The 22,389-nt window shown below is 43.6% G+C and overlaps 1 protein-coding gene across 1 annotated transcript; it reads right to left on the bottom strand.

The window, feature by feature from the left end:
* Positions 1 to 3,718: 3,718 nt before the first annotated feature.
* LOC309355449 (uncharacterized protein) lies at positions 3,719 to 21,603 on the bottom strand. The gene is made up of 4 exons (XM_081886331.1): positions 21,050 to 21,603; positions 19,337 to 19,501; positions 6,344 to 6,553; positions 3,719 to 4,324 (listed from the first exon to the last, which is right to left on the bottom strand). The coding sequence occupies exons 1-4, from the start codon at positions 21,305 to 21,307 to the stop codon at positions 4,091 to 4,093; spliced, it is 867 nt and encodes a 288-aa protein (XP_081742457.1). The 5' UTR covers positions 21,308 to 21,603; the 3' UTR covers positions 3,719 to 4,090.
* Between the last annotated feature and the right edge of the window lie 786 nt (positions 21,604 to 22,389).

The raw sequence follows: 22,389 nt of genomic DNA, 5'->3' as shown, positions 1-22,389 counted from the left end.
GTTCTCAAGATTAGTGGGTGGTTTAGTAGCTTGTAAAAGTACTTCTGACATCATAATAAAGTCATGGTCTAAATTAATCAGGCACCAGGAACATTTGGCCACTTGCGACCAAGTGAAGAAACCTGGGCGTCAGGATGGCACCTGACATCTCCATCATCTGGAGGTGCTTGTCTGGAGATCATTGAATCTGTACTGTTTTCACACACTAATAGTCCATCCTGTAGAATTCTATCATTTACATTTTATCTGCACAATCATAATTAATTTCAGAAATGCTTTTTCTGTGCAGCCTGAGGAGCAGTGAATAACATTATAGTTAATCGTTGCAGCTTGTCTTCACTTACTGCCCTCAGTTGGGAAAAATATTCCTATGTTATGAATGGTCCATGTCACCATTAAGAAAAAGAGGTAGCAATAGGCCAATATACTGTATTGGCCCGAATATAAGCCACACCTTTAAAATTGGAAGGGGAGAAAGAAAAAAAGAAAAAAAACACACCCAAATATAAGCAACTCCATTCCTTCCTGCTCCTTGCTGCATACTGGGGGGGGGGGGGAGCTGCGCTGCATTGCCAGCGGACTTTCCCCTTCCTTGCTCTCTCCCCAGCATTTGGGGGAGAGGACGGAGGACTACATGCAGGGTGGGCATCACTTTGCCGCATTCCTGGTGCTGTTTGCCCCACGCTCCTGGCTGCATACTGCATGGTCGCGAATATAAGTTGCACTTTAACTTTTCACAGTCAGAATTTGGGGGGAAAGTGAGGCTTAGCTCAAAGTTGTCATCTGAAGTAGCCAGAAGTTCACAGTTCACATAATTCAATCACAGTCAGTCCACCATTTGAAAAATAAGACAGCACTCAGGTGGCATGCCCTGCCCCAGGCACCGGCAGCGGTTGCTACGCAGGTGGCCATTTGGGCTGGGGCCTCAGACTTCTTCCCAATGGTCTGTTGATAATGGCACCACTGATCACTTTGAATAAGGGTGTTGAAAGATTCAGATTAAAAGAAAGACATAAGACCTAGGATCTTGATTGGACAACATTTTAAAGAGGAGGAAATTATTTAGGGGGCAACTAGAGAGAATCAGTCAGAATGCAAGAAATGTTTTGGACTATGATCAGTTGCCAACAGAATTTCTACTGATACACAGACAAGGGTGGGAGAATCTCTGGCTTTCTTGCTGCTGTTTCTTTGGCAAGAGTGGAACATTTTTGTCCTTGCATTAGTGAGAAGATAACATTCATGGACACTGAATCCTTTCAGGGGAGGAATTATTTGCTTCCAAGTACGTTTTCACACACTCTCAGACACAGTTTCCCCTATTTGTTGGGGGTTCTGATGTTGACCAATGTCTTCTTTGATTTTCCATCTAAGTTCTTCACGCTTTTCTTAATTTTGCAGCTTTTCTGTTTCCATGGCCAAGAATCTGTCACAAACTACTTCCTTCCAAGGTCCATTTCGACAGAACTTGCCCAAAACTCTGACTAGACTCATGAGTTTAGCCAGAATTTAAGTTGGGGGGCACAGAACCAAGCTATCTGTGATGCAGTTGGTCAGTTAGTTATGTGTTTTTATTTCTTTACTTGATTTAAGGGTGGCAGTGCCAAAGTTGTTGAACTTTTTTTGGGGGGGCACCAAAAATATGTGCCACATCGGGCTACCTTAAAAAGTGCCAAAAACATGTGCCACGCCAACTTCCATCCAGGGTCTGACAGTGTGTTCTGGCTGGGAAAAAAAGCCCTGGGCTACACCCATTACTAGACTTCTATTACTTATATCCTTCCTAATTTAATTTTTTCTTTTGCCCCTTGGTAATACTAATTTTACTTATGGACCTATAACTTTTGTTTGAAAGTGTTGGACTTTTTGTTTCTTATCTGGAATACTACTTGAGAATTCTGGACTTTCCACTGTAGATATAATTTATTTTATGCTGGGAATTAAATGTAGCTAGTAACTAACTGAATTGCTTTCTCTGGAATAATTCATTTAATTCTTTATACTATATTAATACAGTTTTGTTGCTTTTGTTTTAACGTTAGCTGAATGGGAAAGTGTAAGAAGTAAAGCTGCACTTTACTAGAACACAAGACCCCTCGGTGGCTTTCATCACATGAAGCTTTACTGCTCAAACTACTTGGAAAGTAAGGAAAGTGGCTCACGTATGTTGACTTGTTAAAGGACCAAGAAGGAAAATGGAAATTAAGAGACTATGAGGAAATAAAAGAGCATTTTCGGAGTTGGTTACACTATTGGCAATTACATGAGATTTACAAAGAAGACAATAAGAAAGGATTCAGTTACACAACATCTAGATTTCAGAAGGAAGTTCTGGAAGGGAAAGTAAAGTTGCTGAAAGGCGCATATAGTATTCTGCTAGAATGGGAAACAAAAGATGAGGAGGTGAAATCAGTTATGATTAAATGGGCACAAGACATAGGTCATAATATATTTGAAGATTGGGAAAGATTGTGGAAACTGATTTAAAATTTAATGATCCCTTTTCTCATTCAAGCAAATTAATATAGAGGGAATAAAGATCCCATTTTTCACACTCAAAACTAGCTTCCTAGACTTCTGTAAAACAAGAAAATCCTTAATAAAAAATATTTAAAAAAAAAAAAACTAGCTTCCTAGGTACTCTTGTTCTTGTTGTCTTTCTTAAGAGACGATGGAGTGTGCCTCTGAGGATGAAGTCAAACCGCTGTTTTAGCAGCACTGAAGTAACCTCCCCAGGACAGAAGCCTGGGCAGTGTGCATGGATGTCCTGGGCTGTCCAGACGACAAGACCCATCTCTTGGCCTCACAGAAATAAAGAGAATAATTTCCAAAAAACAGAGTGGACTGTATTCAGTTCCCAAATAGATTGTGTTCTAGTGTGCCCTTCTCACCTTCCCATCCAACCCTATAATCTCCTCTGTCCATCTCTTCATCCACGTTTTCCAGCCACATGCCAGCACCAAAACTTTGATATCCTCATCTTTGCTGGATTTCTGAGTAACTCCTTTTGTCCCACCCCCTTCACATGTCAAGTGTGCAAGCTTCCCAATCTGGACAACATTGTGTGGTCAGAGGGAGACAGAGAAGGGGTGATTAAAAGCTTTCCCTCTCTCATCCTTCTCTAGTCCTGGGCTGGATTTCCACAAGAAACAAGTTATCTGAGCTGGGCCAAACAAGCAGTACCCTCTTACCTGGACAAGTAAACAAGCGGAAAAACCAAATGAGCAGCAAAGCCAACCACACTACACGGTTGTTGCTGTTTGGCATTCTCTTTCTTCCTGCCAGAGCTCCGTCCACTTCCACAGGCCGTGGGAAGTAGTGTGAAAGCCTCATTTTCAATGGAGGAGACAGCCAAGGTTGTCAACAATGGAAGAGGAGCTGGCTGGGTCTTGAGAGCCAGTGTGGTGTAGTGGTTAAGAGCGGTAGTCTTGTAATCTGGGGAACCGGGTTCGCGTCTCCGCTCCTCCACATGCAGCTGCTGGGTGACCTTGGGCTAGTCACACTTCTTTGAAGTCTCTCAGCCCCACTCACCTCACAGAGTGTTTGTTGTGGGGGAGGAAGGGAAAGGAGAATGTTAGCCGCTTTGAGACTCCTGAAGGGTAGTGATAAAGCGGGATATCAAATCCAAACTCTTCCTCTTCCTCTTCTTCCTCAACAAACTGCCAGTTGGAAAAGATGCCCCTCTGCTGGGTGATTAACAGAGTAACTTTACACGGAATAACAAAATATGTTTTATTTTCTTAGAATTCACATCAAATGTAAAATTTCAATAAAGGAAAGCTCTAATACACATACTGAATTGGAGACTTGCCAAAATACTGAAAAACCAAATGAATATGGCACTTCCCATGAGTAACAGAACTGGAAATTCTACAAATCCAGAGCTTGGGACAGAGAAATCCCCGCTCATAAAAGCATTGCATTTTTTTCAATAAACATCTCAAACTGGATGGTAGGCAATCAGTGGCAGTACATTTTCATAAATGCGAGTAGTACTGCTTTGCAGAAGGTCTCTTGCCTTGGCAAATGAACAAGCAGGGCAGACACTTTCACAAGCAGAAGGAAGGATAGCCAGTGCTTAAAGATTTGTTTAGGATGCCCCAGATCCACTCCCTGATCCAAAAACATCCCCCATGTTCGTTTTGTATTCATTAAACAACTTCTGGACTCTTTCTTGTAAAGCTATTAAAACACTGGCAATCAAGCCACAGAGCAAAAGGAACAACAAGACACCCAGAACTATGGCAACGATATTCAGAATCTTGGCTCTCTTGCCATATCTAGTTGCATCTTCAGCATTTCCAGCGACTTTACAATCCCTTGCCTGCAGGGGAGAGAATTTTTTCAAACAAACAAATGAGAATTAACATTGGAAACATTTGCACATGCTTACAACACCTAAAGCTCAAATGGACTTTCCATGGCTGTTGTGTAATCATAATCAAATCTACAGTTTCCTGTTCAGTGCTATTAGTGACCAAAGGATTGTGCAAAATGAAAGTTCCTGCTTCCCAAAAGGTTGCATCCTATTCTAGCCTCAGCATCATCTGTCTTCATTCATATTCTTTTAATAAGAGCCCACCAACCCTTCTAGGCCCAAGGAAGTATTTGGAATGTTGAGACTGTAATAAGAACCAACTCCTGTTTTCCTCTCTCCCAAGACAGACAGAAGCACATGTGCCCACCTTCAAATTCACTTTACTTTTCCATGAGCAAAAATCAGATCCAGTAAATTTTAAATGTATCCTCTTGAATGTACATGATTTTATACAAGCCACACACACACCCAACCCCCATGATTAAAGCTTACACTGACAGACTGAAGAGTAACTATCACAGGTGTGTTGCTTCCTATTACCTCAAAAAACATTTATTTAAAACATGGAGCCTCATGATTTTTGCATAGGATGACAACAAAACCACCCACAAATCTCAGACTATGGACACAGAGGTGACCGATGATTTGATGGTGGCTTTAAGGAGATTCCTTGTAAAAAAAAATAAAGAATTAAAAGTTGAGATCTAGAAGATTATGTGTCTCAGATCCAGAGACCACTGGATCTGTGATCTTTACAGTTTAGTCAAAGGAAACAAGGGGATCGTTGTTGGAAGTGGAACCTAGAAACAAATTATACCATTTCTCACTTCCCACTTTCGCAAAACACAGATATGCACACAAACAATGCACACACCTCACTTTCCCAAGGGATCTCTCTAAAAGTTGAATCTAGTAAAATTGCCCTGAGCCTTGAAAAAACACATACGGTACTTTACGGTACAGCTGAAAGAGGAAGTGAGAGTGTCAAGCTTCCAATTTTCTCCTTCAAAGGTACCTTCATGGGAGAAAACAGTAACCCTCACCATCACACTACCACCTTAAGATGAAGGAGGCAGTAAGCGGGAAGAGCCTCAGGGGTGTTGAAGGCACCAGAAAATACTTCAAAGGTGTCACTGTGCCCACAGATGCCACAGCTGGAGACCCCTGCAGACATTAACTATCAATCCCCAAATGGTGCCCAAGACTGTATCTTAATAACTAAGGCGGTAAGAGGGATTGGAGGGCATTTTCTTCTCAAATGTACCAAAAATCCTATTAATATAACTCTCTCCCCATACACACACGAATGAGTTGTATTCTGAAACTCATCCATCTCAAAGCTAGAGAACATGAAAATAGCCTTGCCTACTGCTTCAGTGTCACTGAGTAATTTATACTGCTGAATCCTAATACTTTCAAGCAAAACAGGCCATGTGCCTCTAAATATGTCCTCCACACCTAATTTTTTAGTAGAAAAATGATAAAAAAAGAAAAGTATGTCTTCTATAGTGGATATGGAATTACAGGAGATAGGGAACTTTCCACAATGAATCCATAGCTTTGAATGTCTTTGGGTGTGGGGGAAAATTCCTTGGAAAGCGCACAGGGATGAACTTTGAGAGTTTAACACATTCCAGATAGGGGTTTATACCTGGTCCATGGGGTCACAAAGAGTCTGACACGACTAAACAACAACAAACTGGCAGAAATCCAACAGGTGAGGCTTTTCTCACCACAAAGGGAACCAGGGAGCCACAGCTGTTGGATTTCTACTTTCCCAGAGTTGCTGAGAAAAATACAAAGGCTGCTTGGAAAGGGCAACGCTAGGAGGAAAGCGAGGGGTTGTCCTAGCAAGGAAGCAAGAACCGGGGTGTACAATATATTCTGGGCCAGACAAAAATATTGCCCAGCCATTTTGAGGTGTGGGGGGGGGGCCGTCGGCGGACACTAAAGTGAGGGGTGAGGAAGGAACACGGCCGGAGGATTTACTGGCGGAGCTTTCCCGCCTTTTCTTGGCGCCTTCACCTTGATGGAGTAGACGAGGGCCGCGAAGCCCAGGCAGCAGGCGTTCATGAAGGAGAAGTTGTACAGCGACCAGAGCACGTAGTCCTTGGGCTGCTCGACGACGAAGGGGTAAGGGCAGATCGTGATGGTGTCGCCGCCGATCATCTCGACGCTGTAGGGCCTCAGGTTGACGTCCATGGCACTTTCCAGCTCCATGGTGGCCGAGAGCTGCTAGTGCTGGCGGGAGGCTGCTGAGGAAGAGGAAGAGGATCCCGCCGCCCGTGAGGGTGAGGGAGGGTCTCCTCGGCCTCTGGTTAGTCAGGAGCGGCTTCTGGCGCACGAAGCTGGGGCCTCTGTCCTGCTCCTCGTAAACGGGGGCGGAGCAGGGCGAACAGGGCAATGGATATACAGTATATCCCTGGAGGGCGCGGGAGGGAAGGCGGGTTTGTTCCCAGAGCCGCAGGGGAAGCTCAGCGGCGGTCCTGGGGCCACGCGGCCTGGGGAGGCTCGAGTTCTTATCCCGCCCGCTTTCTAGCAGCAGCCTAAAGAAAAGGAACCGCCGTGTATCTCACACACTGGTAATTCGCCAGCAAGCTTTTAGCGTGGTGTTAAAAAAAAAAGGAGGGGGGAGTTTGGGAACTACCGTCAGAAAGTAAAGGGGGAACTATATTCTTATCTGAAGAAGTGTGCATGCACACGAAAGCTCATACCAAGAACTAACTTAGTTGGTCTTTAAGGTGCTACTGGAAGGATTTTTTTTTGTTTTGACTATGGCAGACCAACACGGCTACCTATCTATATTCCTATAGAGACAGGCAGTGCCAGATTTACATATAAGCTAAACAAGCTACTGTACAGCTTAGTGCCCCACTCTCTTGGGGTTCCCCAAAAAATTTAAAGGGGGGGAAAACTGGATGTACATTTCCAAAATATAAGATAAAAACCAAATAAAATAAAACCTACATATAGCAACAGTGCTTTGTGTTGTGTAGGCTCCTGTGATGTAAGTAATGGGCCCCGCCTGCTAGCCTGCTCCCTAAAATTACCATATAGCATTTATTCAGCACAAAAAGCAGCAGCAATTTGTTGTTGACAAAGGACAGCTGGACATATAAAGGGCCCCATTACCTTCACTAGCTTAGGGCTTCATCAAACCTAAATCCAGCCCTGGAGACAGGCCTTTCACTGCATCGTTTCATTTCAAAGCTTGTACCCTACTTTTACTTTCAAAAAGAGGAGCTAAAGGATCTGACACATGGGCGTAGCGGGGCGGGGGGCGGGGGGGCTAAATCAAGTAAATAAATAAAAATACTTACCTTAACAAACTGGCCAATTTAGAAAAAAACCACTCGTTGTATGACACTATTCCTGCTTTGCCCAGCTCTAATTATCTAGTTAAAAGTCCCTTTCTCTTGCCCTATTGATTTATCTATATCCACTTGGTGGTTGAAAAACTTTTGCTAATTATTATTTTATTTTATTTTATTTATTTATTTATAAATACATACATACATACATACCCCAGCCACTCTGGGTGGCTCCCAACAGAATTAAAAGCACAATAAAACACCAAACATTAAAAACTTCCCAAAGCAGGACTGCCTTCAGATGTCTTCTGAACGTCAGATAGTTATACTGATAATTTCTTCTTGTTGTAACATGTCCATGGAGTACTCAGATTTCAGGTCTAATTTGGGACCTCTTTTGACATTTGTCAAAATTAAGCATATTTCCTTTTTCCTGCTTCTTTGTCCTGGGCTTAAGCAGGCTCATATTTTATAGAGGTTACTTTACTCCCAGTGCTGAGAACTCTGCATTAGAAAATAAACATCTAGAAACTAGCTATCCAAGCCTGCATAGGCTTGATCTTTTCTACAATCTGAGTACACATGAAAATATTTTTTTAGCCTGATTCAATAAAGAACATTTACTTGGCTCAGAGTTCAGTTCTTTACTTCCTTAGATAATCATAAAAACTGATAAATGTTTATAAAGCAGAACGTTTTCCAGCAGCAGCTGAAAGGCTACAAAACAAAACACCAGGGCAGGGCTACAGTGAAGAATTCTCCTGATGACCAAACCACACAAGACATGGTAGATTCATGATCATATCTCTCAACTGATGTGAGGATGTGATCTTAATTATTGAGGTGTGTGGGACTGATTTTCCTCAAAGCACCATGTATAGAGAAGACCAATCTGAATCACCCTGAAGAAAGTGTTTTTAGCTTTGCAGTGGAAGAAATTTGGGTAGCCCAGTGCAAAAGAAACGGTGCTTGTACCTTTAATAGTTGTATAAAAGAGAGAGTTTCAACTGACATAACAAACTGAAATTTCCTCTTCTGCACAACAGTAAAGGAGGGGGGGAAGGTATTACTGTCTTTTTGCACCACCACCCCACAAGAACAGCAGATACACATATTGTGCCTATGTTTCTCCCCAACCCCCACTGCAGATATAAAAAAAGTTTGGGGACATTGCATGGGAGAAAAGGGTTACCGTATTTTTCACTCTATAAGACGCACTGTTTCCCTCCTAAAAAGTAAGGGGAAATGTGTGTGCATCTTATGGAGCGAATGCAGGCTGCTCAGCTATCCCAGAAGCCAGAAGCTCGCGGCTCTGTCCCTTCCCCCATCTCCTTTAAAAGCCCGCAAGAGCCACGCTCCATTTAAAGAGCCAAGCAGAGCGTGTGTGTGGCTCTTGGGGGCTTTTCCCCAAGGAGGGAGAAGGGCAACCCGTCAGTGACAGGATGCCCTTTTTCCTCCTCGGGGAAAAGCCTGCAAGCGCCGCACACATGCTCCACGTGGCTCGTGAAAGGGAGTGTTGTATGCCTGGGATGCATACAGGCTCTGCTCAGTGCTCCCTTTAAAGAAATTTTTTTTTCTTGCATTCCCCCCTCTAAAAACTAGGTGCGTCTTATGGTCAGGTGTGTCTTATGGAGTGAAAAATACGGTAAATACCCTGTCTCCAGTGCAGTGCTACATCTCCTACAGCAGCTGTAGTCAGCCCAGTACTAGTCTTGCAGGAAAAGGACAATCGGAGCAAAGGAAAGGGCAGTTGCTGTTTCCTGAGATTATAATAGCGGGAAGATTAATGTTGTTGTTGTTGGCAACCGTTTGTCTTGAGAGACTCCTCTGGGGGGTGATGTCAAACCGTTGCATTGGCAGAAGAACACCCTTGGTTTTTGTAGTTTTTCTATTCCTGGAATAATTCTGATATATGACACGTTGAGTCCTACACTAAATAATGTGTGTGTTTGTGATTACAGATGATCTGAAAAACATAATAGATGCTGCTTTCAGATTGGCTCTGAATCTTAGCAGGATGTAGTCAGTTAACAAATATGTGGAGGGGTAATGTGTTAGAATGAGCGTGCTCTACCCCCATCCCACCCCATCTCATTTGCTTTCACTGCTGGTGAAGCTTCCAACACAGCTCCTCAACCAGCAGATCCTGAGTACAGGATTGCACCCTTATTCTAGAAGACTAAGTAGAAACTAATGAAACATAATCTTTCAAAAGCCCAGGCCAGAAGCAGAGCTATTTAGGTTGAACTTTGGCTACTATAATAAATGCGCTGCAGTCTGTGAAACTGACAGAATTTCTGCCATCAAAGCTGTTCTTGTTTTGTGAGCTATGGGGAAAGAAGAGAAACCCAGAGATTTCATTTGTGAGAAAGCAGATAGACTGACCTTTTCCATCTGAACTTATGACAACACTCTGTGGTATGCTTTTTTCAGTTTCAAGGGGCTGTACAGTGGCGTCCTTTGTTCATCTGTTAAATTCAGCTCTACACTGGCAGCAGCTGTGGTAGCTTCTTCAAAACTTCCTGTCCTTGTTTGGTACATTGGTTTCATGATAAATACCTAAAAGGTATATAAATGGGGGACAATAATTGCAATTTGATAGATCTCAAAAGCTGAGATCAACAAGGTTTCTAATATATCATTTATACCAGTTTTATGGTATCAAGCAGGAAGGGAATGTCAAACATGGTTCATGTGGGCTTGTATCCCATAAGAAAGTGTGGAAGTGGACTGCTTTAGAGAGTCTGGATTAATTGTCATGTTCTTTTGCACTTCTTAGATGGTGTTCTGTTTTATTGTGGGTAATCTAGTCCTGAGGGCCATCTAGTTCAACCCCATGCAATGCAGAAATCTCAACTAAATCATACATGACCGATGTCCATCCAACCTCTGCTTAAAAACCAGCAAAGTATTCCAGGCTCCCATAGAACCCCAGACCCTGATCGAACATACCTATTTCTTCTCCCACTGCCAAAGACACCCCCCTGACCCTACTACCACTCTCCACAGAGGAGCAACCAATATTTCTAATATGTAGGAAATAATTTTGGAATACAGAGAACCTTTTCCTGACAAATCACACAAAGTTCTCAATGTTACAATAGAGGCTGAGATAGCAGAAGTAGCCTGTATGACATTTTTAATGCAGACCTTAATGGGCCAAAGAAGCTACATGAAACATTTGAGCCTAAGTGTATCATCACAGCATTTCAATTTGAGCTTCAAAAAGAGAGAAACCTATCTTGATTAATCCTGTGTCAGCCATGTATTCACCTCAATGAGGCACTTGGAAAGTATGAGTTCTCAACTCTCCAGAGATTCCACTCTAGAGGAAAACAAGCTTTCATTGCCAGTTGAGGGTCTGCTAAGTCCCAGACTGGCCTTCTCTCACACACACACACACACACACACACACACACACACACACAGAGCTATTTCACTTTAAGAAAGAAAGAAAGAAAGAAAGAAAGAAAGAAAGAAAGAAAGAAAGAAAGAAAGAAAGCCTTTAGAAATCCAAACCAATCTTCTTTAACAAAACAACATTCAATTCAACATAAACTCAATAACTTTGTTTTAACACTCAGTGCATACAGAATTATATATTAACAGACCCCTTTATAAAACTTCTTGTTTTAAAGTGGGCATTTCTTTGTTGATAAATTCCACTTCTGTTTAGACAAAGCTTATTGGAAGACTCATTCAGCAGCAAGCAGTTACCAAGGAGAGAGAAGACAGTAAGAGAGGAAGATTTGAAAACTCTGGGGCAGGCTAGGTGGCAGGAGTGTGAATATACAAACTTAAGAGATGAGTAGAGCCCTGACCTTAAAAGTGTGGTGGGCTCTCCAGGTGGCTCTGAAGATACTCCCCCTTTGAGAGAACTCTTAGCGGGACAGTCCCCTGGCAAGACACTTTCCCTGTGCTTTGTGGCCTGTCGCCTGGTGTGTTCCCTCTCCCATGCTAAAACTGGGGGGAAAACCAATGAAATAGGATGTTGGAAGAGTCAGCAGAGAGAAGAGAACTTCTTCACGCAGTGCATGGTTAAACTATGGAAGTCACTCCTACAGGAGCTAGTGATGGCCATCAATTTGGATAGCTGTAAAAGAGGAATAGAGACAGCTTTGTAAAGGATAAGGGTATCAATGGCTACTAGCCACATTGGTTATGCTCCGCCACCACTGTTGGAGGTGGCATGCCCCTGGATGCCAATTGCTGGGAGCTGCAGGTGGGAAGAGTGCTTCTGCCTATGGGAAGCAGGACCTGCGTGCATCTGGTAGGCCACTGTGAGAACAGGATGCTAGACTAGATGGGCCACTGGGCTGATCAGCAAGGCTTTTTATAGTCTCATGCCCAGGAGAAGTTGCTCATGAGGATCCTGTCTGCAGTTTGAGGGGCCCTGGTGCTGTTTTATCTAATTCAGTGGGTTTCTGCCTGCCAACCGCAGGTTGAGTGACCCCTGATCTGGTCTGGCTCCTTAGCTGGTGAAACTGTGGCCTCACAGTCAGCATCCTGGTCAGTGCTGGACTTGAGGGTCAAGAGAAGCAGAAAGCACTCAGCAGGTGTGCATCCAAACTTTACTGAACAGCCCATTGAATAGAACAAGGGCAGTGAAACAGCTCAGCCTGAATCACTCAGGTAACTTCCTGGTCTCTATGTCAGGTGTGTGGGGGAAATGGCCCTCTGGACTCCTGCCAAGTTTAATTAGGCCTTGGGCGGGAGGGTCCTCCCAGCTGAATTAGTGAAAAGAATGCTAAAGTGAAACACCTAGAAGAAAAAGAAGGAAACTTTTAGTTCATTTTAAAGCCTTTTAGGTTGATCTTTCCTGGTGAAGATGTGATTGCCACACCTCATAAAATCAATTCAGGTATCCAGAATTTTAGTGCAGCTGTGATTAGAGAATCGTGTATCAACTCGGAAGCGACAGGTAGCAGCAAAAGCAGCAGTTCAATTTCTTTGTAACTCTGGTCTTAAACCCCTGAATTTGTAAACATTTTAGAAATTCCTCTGCTAATGCAGATAAAAAGCTATCATGGTATCCATATTGGAGGAGGCAGAGCTGTGACTGAGCATGGGATATGCCGGCCCTGCAGAGAAACCCAATATTGTTATACCCATTTTGTTGGGGGTTGGAGGAATAAGTTAGAGTAGTGTATGACAACTCTGCATGTAATTCAGTATTGGTTTTCTGGTGTGTTGGGGGTTTCCCCTAGGAAATGTGGGGGTGATTACAAGATTGAGTGTAGCAGCAATTAAGAGTTGCTGGAGGTGAAGGGGACCTGGGGGAAACGGAGGGTCTCAGCAGTGAATGGGAGGTGTTGTCTGGATGCCAGGTCTACCTACTAAAAACAAAGGAGGGCTATAGCTGGATGGGGTACAAGTTTTTCAGAGGCTGGGTGTTCCCACGCCTCTCCCCTGGTCAGGCATTAGTTACATTTGTTTGAAACATTACTTTGCTCTCTTCTGGAAAAAAAATCCTATGGATCACCATGATGATACTTAAGTTGGACAGTTTGCCAGAATTCCAAGCTTCAAGTACCAGGTAGCCAAAAGAAAATATTTCTGCAAATATAAACATGAATTTGAACATGTGTTGACCTGCTTTCTTCCTTGCCTTATTAGGGAGGGGAGGGAGGACCAGTTGGAACCAAGGCTAACGTGGTAAATTGCAGTGTTGCTCAGTAAATAAGAATCAATAGTTTCCAAGAATTGCCAGTTTATCTGCAGAGGCAGTCACAGGGTATGCTTTGCCCAACTGCAGTGGATTATGGTGCTGAGAATTCTTTTCATGCAATCCATTCTGAATATGCACAGGGACAATGTCTAAGCCTTTGTGACACGCTCCAAGGCCTGGAGCAGAAAAGTAGGTTGGCAGTATTGCAGCCCACAATAGTAGATACGGGAAGCCCCAACACAGTCTTCCAGCGTGTTTTCGGCTTCTCCTCACCTGGTCCAAGGTTTCCAGTGTGTTAAAGGTGTAAATATACTGGCATCCTCTCTTTTCACCAGAAACCTCACAGCAGAAAGGAGGACTAGTGAACTTGGGTCTGTTCCAGGTCCTTTTCTTCTGCTTCGAGTTCTCCTTTCTATGGACTCAAGTAGAGACTAGGCATGAAATGAGTAGAGACATTTCCTAGGAATACCATGACAGGGAGGCTGTTCTGCACCAACTGTGAATCCATAGCAATTGAAGATTGGGGAGCAAAAGTGCACTTGAGTTGTCTACACAGGGTCCTTGTGTATTATTGCAGTGTGTGTGTGTGTGTGTCTTCATATTCCCCACTGCCCTGCATTTAAATGGCAGCAACAGATGAAACCCTGCTCACAAAGCAAAAGGAGATCAATAGAGAAAAGACTAGGGCATCAGGATTCTTAGAAGAGGTGGGGGGGGCAGTTGGTCAATCATGAATGAGAACTCCTCTTGTCTCCAACCAGGAACAAGCCATATATAATCCTAACAATCCCGTGTCTTTTCTTGGGATGTCAACTTTTTGGTTAGGCAATATATTGTTACACACTACCCAATTCTCAAGCAGTGTGAGATTCCAGGGGTACCAAGTAGGTCATTCCATATCAAGTGGTTCAATTTTCTTAAAATTTTGTACACTTGTTGAATGATCAGAACCAAGTCTGAATCTGATTTTTTTAAAAATCTCATATTGTTTTTGAGTTATGAGGGTTTGATTTCTTTTTTTAATTGACAATTTTGGCCTTGCCAGACTACACAAAAACCTTAAAAGCTCAGCCCAGAATTGAGATATTTCAAAATTAAAAATACCAATCTCTTCAGAACTTCATGAGCTTTAATATGATGTGGCGCATGATGGATTTACTTTAAAGTTAATATGCATAATTTAAAATTTTCAAAAGTGATTAAAAATTAATATGATTAGAATTTCCCCCCAAAATGTATTGATTATTTCATATTTCTAAGAGCTTCCTGCAAAATTTAATATTGGGATCTCAATGGGATCACATTCTAAAAAAATATTTTAGAATATTCTAATATACATGTTGGTCTTATTGGGTTCTGTTTAGGATAAATGGGTCTTCCTGGAGTAAAATATAACAGAATATACAAGACTCCACTTTGGAACACATTTCTAAAAGGAAAGCCTGACTAGCTTTCCAGATACCTTTTAATTATTAGTTACTAGTTACTGAAGTATTATGGTTTGAAGTCCAAGCAAGCATTCATACATTCTTCATACACCATGCAGCATCATCACTTTGGCCATCACTTCACCTAACCAGATGAGGGCATAGGTCTTATAGATAGCTAGGGTTGCCATATTTTAAACAGAGCAGAGAAAATCGGACAGAAAAGTTGTTGATCAAACATTTGGCCGTCTGATGACTCCTGCAACTCCCAAAGCTCAAAAGCAAAGGAACCAGCCATGACTATACAGATAAGAATTTACCCGTAATTAATTCCAGCTTTTCTCTGAAAAAATTGGCTGTTCACTCAGCCTCTCCCTCTCCCTCAGTTATTCAGCTATTCAGTTGTTACTACAAATAAGTTTAACCCATGCCTGTATAAGTTATGGTGCACCAAGCAAACAAGGTAACATATTGTGGCATGCCAGGTGTTCAGCACCCAAGTCTTATTTTTGCCATACTAAAAAAGCATCAAAATGGGCACCCTACAAAATGGGCTACATTTGGCTGTGCTTCTCTACATTCTCTTCTGTCCTTCAGGTCAGGCTAGCAAAAGGCTTTTCTTTGTAGACTCCCCCACCCTCTGTTACTGAGTTTGCCATATCAAAAGTTAACATAATTTGTGCTAGTGAGTACTGAGTATTTTCCATTGAAGTTGACAGACATGGAAAGGAAGCGATTATTCTCCCTCACCTTTCAGTCTGTGAAGTTACTTTGTTCTGGAATAAGGACTGTTTTGGAAAACGGGGGAAATGAAAATATCTCCTATCAATGGCTCAGTTGCAAACAGTGATTTGATAACTAAAGCTATTGCCATGTAGCCAGGAGAATATAACTGATTGCTCGTTATGATCCAGCTTACATATGTATGGATATAATCTGATTGTTTATCACTTGGTTACACAGCCGTTCTTGATGACTCACAGATGAATGTGTGAATGGGTTCCACTGAAAGGCCTTGTGCCTGAAGTGTTGTGTATTTTCTTTTCTCTGACCTGCAATGACTTATTCACAGACCCAACTGACTGCTTCATGCTGCAGTCATCAGGTGATGAGCAGCATGTACGGACCAGTTTAAAGGGTGTCAAAATATCTCCTCCCAACCCCTATTTAGCAAAGTTTGCTGCTTTACTATCAGCATCACACATCAGGACCCAGGATAAGCTGTGCTGCATATTTTTGAGAGTGACAACACACCACAGGGCTGCCATGATTATCACAATGTGTAGTTAACTATGTGAGAGATCTGCTGGATAGATCACTGGTCCAATCTAGTCCAGGATCTTGTTCACCACAGTGGCCATCCAAATGCCCCTGGGAAGCCCACAATAAATTTGGCTTGGTTGAGTGGGTGATGGGGGCATTATTCCAGCTACTTAGGCAGCAATAGTAATACTTCTCTTAAAGCAGCTCTCTCAGAATCCCACCATGTTGAATTTAGCAAAGTCTCCACATTCCATTCTTGGTCAAGGTTCTTCAACATGTAGTTATGTCTCATTGCCAGACCTTTTCTCAATCATGAGGATTACCTTGGTGACAATGCACACTGGGAACTGAACCAGGGGAAATGCAGCCATATTGATTCTGTTGAACTTATTGCCACTTTTTTGCACTATCAACCCTGATGACCTTCTGAACTACTGAGGAGTGTGGTTTTTTGCTATGGTTCCAGCCCTCAGTGCAGAGGGTAGTTCAGAAAGTGGTTTTGGGGTGTGAGTGGGAGACTCCTATCCAACATTGTGGTTGTTTCCATGGTTCCCACATGGTTCTATTTCTTTCTTGTGCTATTTAGCACAAAGCATTTTGTTTGCTTTGTGTGTAATATGGTTTCATTTACAGTGGTACCTCGGGTTAAGAACTTAATTCATTCCGGAGGTCCATTCTTAACCTGAAACTGTTCTTAACCTGAGGTACTACTTTAGCTAATGGGGCCTCCCACTGCAGCTTCGCGATTTCTGTTCTCATCCTAAAGCAAAGTTCGTAACCCGAGGTACTATTTCTGGGTTAGTGGAGTCTGTCCCCTGAAGCGTCTGTAACCTGAGATACCACTGCAGTTGAAAAGTTGATGCTGTTTATATTATTAATTAAATTTCTATACTTCCCTTTATCTGAGGATCATGGGACAGTTTATAATATAGATGTTTATTGAAGGGGGAAAGTGCCCCTCGTTCTACATTTGTTCAGTCACAAAGTACAAGGTCATTACTTTGCCCTGCATCTCCTCAAGAGCCAAAAAGTTCTGTAAATATTTGCAAATAAGGATTGCATCATTTACACGTACTTACATTGATCCATGTGTCCTTTTTTTAGTCCCTTTAACCCTGTTTGGAGAGAGATTTTGACACTCTTCACAGTCTCCTTCAGTTTTTATGACCCTAATTGCCATGGGCGAATTGGGCCACTTCACTGCTTAACCTGCCATAACATCAGATCATTTATGAACTAGTTAAAAAGCCTGTGTGGAGTAATTGAAGTCACCCCTTAATACATTTTCTCCCATTTTAAGAGCACCTTTGAAGCACATTCCCCACCACAATACTTTTGGGCGCTGTAATTTACAAATCCCATCAACCTTTAACTACAGTGCCCAGAATTCTTTGAGGGGAAATGTGCTTCATATGTGCTTGAAAGTCAGTTTTGGTCACAAGTGCAATTGTGTCCCACGGGATCTAGTGATGGCTACCAACTTTAAAAGATCTTAAGACAAACTGGCAGAGGATAAGGCTATATGTCCAGTCTCCACTTCTTGGACATCATCTGTAGCAGCAAATTCATTAAATTAACATACATTATACAAAACTGTATTTCCTTTTGTTTGTCCTAAATCTCCCACCATTTAGGTTCACCAGGTGAGCTAGGTTCTGGTGTTATGAGCAAAGCAGGAGGTGGGGGAGGTATCCATCCACATCATACATAATTTTAAATGCCTCTTAACAGGGCCAGCCCACCCATGAGGCAAGGTTAGGCAACCACCTCAGGTGGCAGGATCCACAGATCCAGCATGTAAGGAACGTATTGCTCACTGCTGGTGCACACTCCTTGGAGGCCAGATCTGCTGCATCTTTGGTGGCCACTCCACCCCCTCCTGTTGCAATTCAGCCTCCAAGCAAATAGGAGGCACTGCTGGTCACCTTGCACCCCTAGGGAGGAAATGGTGGGGATTGCCTGGGCTCTGCATCTGCCCAGCAGGATTCACAGGGGGGGCCCTTCACCACTTTGATTTCCACATCAGTAAGGTTGGTTTGATTCCTCCCACCCTTCCCAGTGTAGAACATCACTTACCCTTTCTTCCCTGGCTGGGGTGTGGGTGGGTGAGACACCTTATTTTGTGGTTTGCCTCAGGTGCCAAAATCTCTTGCACTGCCAGATCAAGTCTCTTGCCTGATGCAGGAAATGCAGAATTAGATTCCACTCCCCCTCCCAGACCTGTCTGTCCAGCCTCTATCTGGAAGACCTCTAGTGAGACACTGTCCCCAGTAATTGGTTTCATATAGTATCATGAAACCTACTACAGTACAACGCATCACTGAATCTTGTTACATCTTCACTCAGTCTAGTCTCCCATTCACCCACAACTAGGACTCTAGATGCTGTGCTTTTTCCAAGTGAAGAATACTTCGATTTTTTTAATTGTACAATTGGGCATCTATTGCTACATGGCTGGGAAGAGGGCTAGCCCTGCCTCTCCGTGACAGCTAAAGTCACGGAAGCAGGTAGCCAAGCACGGAGAGGATGAATGCAGGCTTTGTGTTTGGGGGGTGGAAATGGCACAGATAACTGCCGCAAGACTTGTAACTCTGCTTGCACTGATGTCACAGGCACCATTTAATTGTTTCCCTGTAACACCAGCACAGCCATAGTCACCATGGCAAAAGAACATTATTTGGATGGCTTTGGAGTGTAAACACATCCTAGGAAACTATTATCCTTACAACCGGAACTCATTTTGTAGCCCCTCTTTTTAGGGTGTGCATAGCTTCTTTGTTAATAAACATGTACAAGAACAAAAACTTCACAAGCTTGTTTTTTAAAATATTTTTAAGCAAATGTATTATGGTGATATGTTGCAAAAACAAACTACAAGCATCTCTTATTACAAAGAAGTGGGGTGTGTGTGTGTGTAAATACTGGATAATTTGTCTTCCTTGCATCAGGAACAGGAGATGAATCTTCATGTCACTTGGTCCCCATGTGTACCAGCAAGAGAGAAAACTGGATGCTAGGAAAATAACTTGAGAGAAGAGGCACTAGAGCCATGTGGATTTTTTTTGGGGGGGATCCCTCTAATGCACAATTCACAGCATGGCAACTCTTGAAATTGATGCTTATCCAGCTCCGTCTTGGCAAGCACTAGAGAGACATCACTGGAAGTACCATATTCTCAATATAAGGGCTGCTCTTTGACCAGCTACACACCCATGTCATTGGAAAGCAAAACATCACCATTACCCACAAACAAAGTGACTTGAGTGGGAACCTTGGCAGCAAGGGAAAAGGCAGTGAATGGTTTTACAAGGGAAACCCGTCTGTGACATGGTTCTCCATAGGCTTCCTAATAACCATTATGAAATTGGGGAGTGAAAAACCCTGTTGCTAGCAGGATGATGACAATGACAATGGGCACAATGCACAGGGTCACAGCTGTGATGTTGAGGCACTGGGCAGTAGAACCATAGCTGCGAGCTCCACTGTGGTCACCAACCACTTTGCGATCTCTTGCCTGTTTAGAAAGAAGAAAGAAACAAAAGTCAGCAATTGAAATCAAGCTAGAAGATAAGCTGCTTGTGCAGAGCTGCTCCCACACCTCTGGGTTTATACGATCTTATTATCTGATCACCAGCAGCCAAATTATGAGAAGAACCAGATCTTTACACACCAGAAAGGATGTCACTATGCCAGTTGTTAGTTATGTCTCATGTCATGTGGCTTATTGGTCTGTTGTTGCCCTTGCAGATCATTATTTTTGCATATTAAAGTTAAGATGATAGGGGGGAAATCCCACAGATGTTGCAATTACACAAAGCAGTCTAAAAGAAAAATCCGTGTTGCAGATGATAAATGGACTTGGTTTTTGGTCATTGACTCTTCTGTGCTAAACTACATGCACAACGAAGTTTTCTACTATTGAAGTGTAGAAAACACCTACCTCAGGGGCTTAGATAGTCTTAGATATTTGTTTTTCAGTGCTAAGCTGTGGAGAAAGAGGCTCCCCGAACAATCAGAGCAGGTGACCAGCAAATTTAAGAACTGAATTCCAAGTTTCCTAGAGACCAGCTAGCTTTTGCCCTGCCCTAGCAACTTCCCTCCACATTTCATAGAATTGACCCGAGGGTCATCTAGCCCAATAACTTAACGTTTGCCCTGAGATTAAGAGTCTCATGTTCTACTGACTGAGGCTCCCTACCACCAGTGGAAGGCAAGGGCACAGACACTGAGTGTGGAATGTAAACCGGAGCGATGCTGTGGTACTGCTAGGCTGCAGCTGCCTGATCAGTCCCTTAAGGTTGCCCATTTTTATATACATAAAGCCAGAAGGATGGGTGTTCCCGCACCCCCCCCCCGTGTTGCACATGCAGACACACACAAGATGATGCGGGGGGGGGGGCAAAATGCCGTTTTCCTCACTGTGCTCCCTTGTTTTAAAACCTTTCCTCCCAGGCAATTTCAATGTTGGAAGTGAGCCAACTGGGGGAAAGGTTTCCCTCCCCTCCCATGCCCCTTTCCTTGCAGGAAATAAGACCCCCGCCCCAGCTTTATACATCAACACAGGGCTGACACATGGACGCGTCACAGTCTAGCTTGATCCGCCAGACTTTGTAGCCAAGGCTGAGTTTTGGTTCAAAGGCATAAGTGGGCCCGGTTTAAAGCTATACTTTACTCCATGGGTTAAATCTAAATCTCGGCTCTGAAAACTTGGGAAAGAAGAAACAATGCCGTCATTCCTCTGCTTCTTGCCAATGAGAGGAGGGGATTAATGTCTCCCCTCCTCCCTCTAGCAAGCGAAGCAACAACCCTACAGATACTGTACTTTTAAAAGTTGAATCGACTTCAACGGGGCTCATTTCCGAGTAAACACGGATAGGAGAGAGCTCCTGGGAAGGCTGGAGGGACTTCTGAGCATCCAAAACTTTTTTTTTAAAGTCCTGATCGCGTCCCGCCGGCTTTACGCCCCCTCCCCCACCCACGAGGGGGCAAATGGAGCGTGGAGCAGGAAGGGGTGGGAGCGTCCCATGGGCGGCGGAGCTCTCGTCCACCCTGCCCTTCTCACCTTAACCGAGAAGACTAGGGCCATGAACCCGAGGCAGCAGAAGTTGCAGTACATCATGGTGCAGATCGACCACAAGATATGGTCGCGGGGAGGCGCCACGCAGACTTGGCTTTGGTTGTGCATGTGGATCACGGTGGAGCCAGGCGACGCGCCCGCGGGGTCGAGGATGGCCATGTCGTGCTCGTCCTTCAGCTCCTCGTAGCGCGGCAGCCCGCCGCTGGCCTGGCCGGGCAAAGGGAAGTGGGCGCCGCTTGCCATCTTCTCGCCTGCAACCGGGTCTCTCAAGAAGAGCTGCTTCGCGGGGCAGCGATCCGGGGAGTGAAAGGCAGGCGGAGGGAGGAGGCGGAGCTGCCGGGCTTTTATCCCGGGGAGGCGTGGATGCGCTCCCTGTTTCCCAGCATGGAATAGTGGGCAAACTGAAGGAATCGAAACTTAGGCAGGAACCTCCAAATTTGGAGGACTTGGGCAGGCGGATGTGTGAACTGTTTGCCCTCTGTGTAACGCGGCATGCCCCGCTCTTGACTTGAGAAGGGATCCTCCCGCTCCCCGCCCCCGAAGTATGCGCGCGCTCTCCTTTTTGCAAGCGTATACTTTAAAATATATCAGCATTACTTAAAAAAAGTTATTAATACAGTGTGGCTGTTGTAGCTTAATTTATCGAAGTTGCAACCCACCTATTTTTTTAAATTGCGAATTATACAACTGTTCACTCATAATTATTTTAAAAATGTATAACCACCCTCCAGCAGAGCTGCTAGGACAGTTTAAGAAAACAACAGCAAATATATAAGTACAGGTAATGCTAAAACATAGCAGTTCAGCAGCAATAACAATAACTGCTATCACTTTTGTAAAGCTAAGCAGAGTTCAATATGGTTTCGAATTGGATGGAGGACCACAAGTTGAGATTTTGTACAGTGAAGGGGGTTGGACTAGATGACCCTCGGAGTCCCTTCCAGTTCTACCAATTCACTTACCCTTTCAGCATGTTAAAAATATTTTTATATATTTTAAAAAAATTAAAGCTTGGGGAAATACTTCACCAGGCACCAGAAATACAGTGGTACCTCAGGTTACAGACGCTTCAGGTTACAGACTCCGCTAACCCAGAAATAGTACCTCGGGTTAAGAACTTTGCTTCAGGATGAGAACAGAAATCGTGCTCCGGCGGTGTGGCAGCAGCGGGAGGCCCCATTAGCTAAAGTGGTACCTCAGATTAAGAACAGACCTCCGGAATGAATTAAGTTCTTAACCTGAGGTACCACTGTATAGTAATGTTGGTGACTGTACTGAGGTAGCTTCTGAAGGAAGGCATTCTATTGTTTGGTAGCCACCGCAGA

This window comes from Podarcis melisellensis (assembly GCF_964234715.1).
Source record: "Podarcis melisellensis genome assembly, chromosome: 1".
Taxonomy (NCBI): Eukaryota; Metazoa; Chordata; class Lepidosauria; order Squamata; family Lacertidae; genus Podarcis; species Podarcis melisellensis.
Note: the sequence above shows the minus strand (reverse complement) of the source record. Positions and strands in the feature narration are given on the sequence as shown.